Source organism: Cetorhinus maximus, chromosome 18 (assembly GCF_964194155.1).
Source record: "Cetorhinus maximus chromosome 18, sCetMax3.hap1.1, whole genome shotgun sequence".
Lineage (NCBI taxonomy): Eukaryota > Metazoa > Chordata > Chondrichthyes > Lamniformes > Cetorhinidae > Cetorhinus > Cetorhinus maximus.
In genome coordinates, this window is record NC_135896.1 from 41,788,676 (window position 1) to 41,790,375 (window position 1,700).

At 44.1% G+C, this 1,700-nt stretch overlaps 1 protein-coding gene across 1 annotated transcript; it reads right to left on the reverse strand.

Annotated features, from left to right (window-relative positions):
• Nucleotides 1-401: 401 nt before the first annotated feature.
• Nucleotides 402-782, reverse strand: LOC144693479 (histone H2B 7-like). Its single transcript, XM_078563337.1, has one exon. The coding sequence runs from the start codon at nt 780-782 to the stop codon at nt 402-404; it is 381 nt and encodes a 126-aa protein (XP_078419463.1).
• Nucleotides 783-1,700: the final 918 nt, after the last annotated feature.

Below are 1,700 nucleotides of genomic sequence, written 5' to 3' on the forward strand. Positions count from 1 at the left end.
CTTATGCTTAGTTGGAAGCACATTAAAGCCTAAATGAGTGTGAGTCTCAGGTGGTTTCACATTACCTGGCATCAGCAGGCTCAGGAATCAGCTCACCTCCTTGACTCCCCAAAGTTACAATGCCATACATCAACACAAAAATCACCAAGTTATAAGATCCATATAAGCTATCTAATTATCTGGTAATAAGATGCAAACAGACTACCAGGCATTTAAATCCTGATCCAAAATTGACCAAGGAATGAGATACATTCTACACAAAACCTACATGCTAAAGCTGCATTTGTCCTAATACATAACTTCTGAAATAAATCTTAACTGTCACAAAACCTATAGTGAACAGTTGGATTCAATGAATGAATTTCCATATGGTGAATTTTAAATAGATCTGTCGAGAAGCTCTATTTGCAGCTGGTATATTTAGTGACAGCCTTGGTGCCCTCGGAGACGGCATGTTTGGCCAGTTCCCCCGGCAACAGGAGGCGGACGGTGGCCTGGATTTCCCGGGAAGAGATGGTGTGCCGTTTGCTGTAGCGGATCAGGCGGGAAGCCTCACAGGCAATGCGCTCGAAGATGTCGTTGACGAACGAGTTGATGACACTCATGGTTGAAGAGGAAATGCCGGTGTCGGGGTGGACCTGCTTCAGCACCTTATAGATGTAGATACTGTAGCTCTCCTTCCTGCTTTTCTTGCGCTTCTTCTCACATTTGCCGCGTTTCTTAGTGACAGTTTTCTTTGGTCCCTTTTTGGGGGCCATGCCCTTAGCCGCCGCTTCAGGCATTGCGAATGAAAGTGGTGACTTCTATATGGTGAGCTGCACAGTTATTACACAAATCCAATAAAACATTGCAACTGCTGGTGGTCTGCATGGTACTTACACAAGGGTTTCCAGCCCCAGCAGACTTGCATATGCTTTGGAATCATCACTGGTGCAAATTCCATGTTAGAGTACGTGATGAAAAGGAAGGAATAATGCTCGGCTCACCCGCTTGACTGGCAGTTAACTTCATCAATCTTCTCAATTACACTCTTCAAGAATATGTCCACAACTGAATCATCTGCACCAGGTATCTTGCTCTGTGGCTTTGTACCTCCCTGAATAGCAATTACTTACATACTCAACTTTAAAATCCCATCTGCCTTTTTAAGGCTGATAACATCACTTCTCTAATTCAGCTTTCCCATGCCACTTGGCACATACTCTTCAACTGCTAGCCTTCCCATCATTTACACAGTTTTTTTCACAAGATGAAATGGCATATAATGCCCTCATGAGCTATCCCACCTTTAAAGCCTTCATATTCTAAAAGGAGAAGGTCATAGAGTCAAGGCGAGACACTGGGGTCTTCCTATGGGAGTTCAGCTGCATCTTGTTAACATCCAGGGAGTGAGTGAACAACCACGTCCTGGCATTGTGAAACACCAGACAAAAGAACAATCCATCCCTTTCTGTGTCTCTTAACTGTAAAGCGGTAACTCTCACATATTGTTAGCTTCTATCTTTCTTTTCCTGCAGTTTCTCCACAGCAATAAGGTAGGCAGAGGGCAACGTAGATGATGATTATGATGAGGAGGAAGAACAGAGCTGCAGCCTTTCGTTGAAGGTCAGTGCCACAAGAAGTAACCAGAGTGCATTGTGAGAAGTTAGTTGTCTACCTCTTAATGCTAGAGGCTAACAAGTGTACTGGTGCCTAGAGTG